Source organism: Eutrema salsugineum, unplaced genomic scaffold (genome assembly GCF_000478725.1).
Source record: "Eutrema salsugineum unplaced genomic scaffold, Eutsalg1_0 scaffold_16, whole genome shotgun sequence".
In the NCBI taxonomy this organism is placed as follows: Eukaryota; Viridiplantae; Streptophyta; class Magnoliopsida; order Brassicales; family Brassicaceae; genus Eutrema; species Eutrema salsugineum.
The window spans coordinates 4,941,821-4,943,767 of record NW_006256858.1 but is presented as its reverse complement, the minus strand read 5'-3'; the positions used below and the strand labels follow the sequence as shown (position 1 = coordinate 4,943,767).

The following is a 1,947-nucleotide window of genomic DNA, read 5'->3' as shown; positions in this document are numbered from 1 at the left end:
GTATGGCCATAAGAATGATGGTTTGTCTAAAAGTGCACAAGGTATAGGAAGCAATTGAAACGGGAACGACAGACGAAGAGAAGGACAACCTCGCTATAGATCTCCTATTTCAATCGATACCCGAGTCATTGTTCTCCAACTTGGAGAACTAGAATCAGCGAAGTAAGTGTGGGAAGCAGTCAAAACAAGATACATGGGAGCAGCACGCGTAAAGGAGGCGAGATTACAAACATTAATGGCCGAATTTTATCAGCTTAAGATGAAAGACACTGAAGGCATTGATGACTTTGCTAGGAAGCTATCAGAAATTTCGTCAAAATCAGCTGCCCTAGGAGTAAACATCGAAGAGACAAAACTGGTAAGAAATTCTTCAAGAGCCTTCCTCGGAAGAAGTACATCCACATAGTGGCATCCCTTGAGCAGGTCTTGGATCTCAAAACAAAGAGTTTTGAAGACATCATAGGACGCCTTAAAGCTTATGAAGAGCGAATCTTCGAAGAGGAAGAAGAAGCTCATGAAGACCAAACCAAGTTAATGTATACCGAAACTCAAAATCGGGAATACAACGGAGAGAATAGGTGCAGAGGACGTGGAGGACGCTACTCAAGAGGAAGAGGTCGTGGAAGGTACAATGGAGGAAGAGGAACTACCGACCTATCAAAAATCACTTGCTACCGTTGTGATAAAACAGGTCATTATGCCTCAAGTTGCCCGGATCGACTGCTTAAACTACAAGAGACACAGGAAAACGAGAAAGATGAGACAGAAGATGCTGATGAGCTTATTATGCACGAGGTCGTATACTTGAACAAGAATTGTATTCCAAGCGAATACGAAACCAGCACAGGGGAAGAGAACATGTGGTATCTCGACAATGGAGCCAGCAATCATATGACAGGTGATCAGAGATACTTAAAGAAAATCGACCACTCTGTTACCGGGAAAGTACGTTTTGGCGATGATTCTCGAATCGATATCAAAGGGAAAGGATCGATAGAGCTCATCGATAGGAATGGTGATTCAAGGATAATAACAAACGTTTACTTTATCCCAGACTTAAAGAGTAACATTATCAGCCTTGGACAAGCTACAGAATCAGGGTGCGACATCGGGATGAAAGGAGACTATCTTATTATGCGATGCCAGAGGAAGACTTCTTGTTAAAGCTAACAGATCGAGAAACCGCTTATACAAAGTCCGAATGTGATTTACAGATACAACTTGTCTGCAATTAACCACAATGACTGAATCAAGTAAATGGCATGCTCGTTTAGGTCACATCAATCTTGAAATGATGAAGAATGTGATACAGAAAGAGCTTGTAGAAGGAATTCCGCAGGTAAAAATCGAAAAGGAGATGTGCAGTTCGTGTTTATTTGGAAAACAAGCAAGGCAAGCATTTCCAAAGTCAACCACATACCGAGCAACCAAGAAACTTGAACTCGTACATGGAGACCTTTGTGGTCCAATAACGCCAAGTACAATGGCTGGAAACAAATACATCTTTGTCCTCATCGACGCGATGCCTTCATTAAATTCAAAAGATTTCGAAGCATGGTGGAGCAAGAAACGGAGACGAAGATACAGACTTCACTACAAGAAAACATGTCATATTCCTACGAAAATTCCTACGAATGTATTTGGTAGGAATATTTTTCACCAATTTCTTACGCAATTATGACGAAAAATAAAAGTGATAGGAAATAGGTAAGAAATTTCCTACGAAAAGAAAATGTCAAAAAGTGGTAGGATATATCCAACCAATAACCTACCAAATTTATATTCGTAGAAAATACGGTCCAAAATTAGGTAGGAAAGTTGTAGGATCCAATTGACTGTTACACTGGTGGAAATTTCGTAGGAAATTGTCCTACGGATTTCCTACGAAATATTGTTTGTAGAAAAATTGTAGGAATTTTGTAGGAAAATATGTGTGTGTCCCACATC

At 40.3% G+C, this 1,947-nt stretch overlaps 1 protein-coding gene across 1 annotated transcript; it reads left to right on the top strand.

The window, feature by feature from the left end:
• The first annotated feature begins 235 nt into the window (after positions 1–235).
• LOC112087731 lies at positions 236–1,164 on the top strand. Its single transcript, XM_024157603.1, has 2 exons — positions 236–358; positions 424–1,164. The coding sequence occupies exons 1-2, from the start codon at positions 236–238 to the stop codon at positions 1,162–1,164; spliced, it is 864 nt and encodes a 287-aa protein (XP_024013371.1).
• The last annotated feature ends 783 nt before the right edge of the window (positions 1,165–1,947 follow it).

What these genes read in the sequence shown, in the direction of transcription:
- LOC112087731 (XM_024157603.1), top strand. Translation starts at nt 236, where the DNA reads ATGGCCGAATTTTATCAGCTTAAGATGAAAGACACTGAAGGCATTGAT. An exon ending in ACATCGAAGAGACAAAACTG is followed by an intron (nt 359 to 423) that starts GTAAGAAATTCT and finishes TCCCTTGAGCAG; the next exon opens with GTCTTGGATCTCAAAACAAA.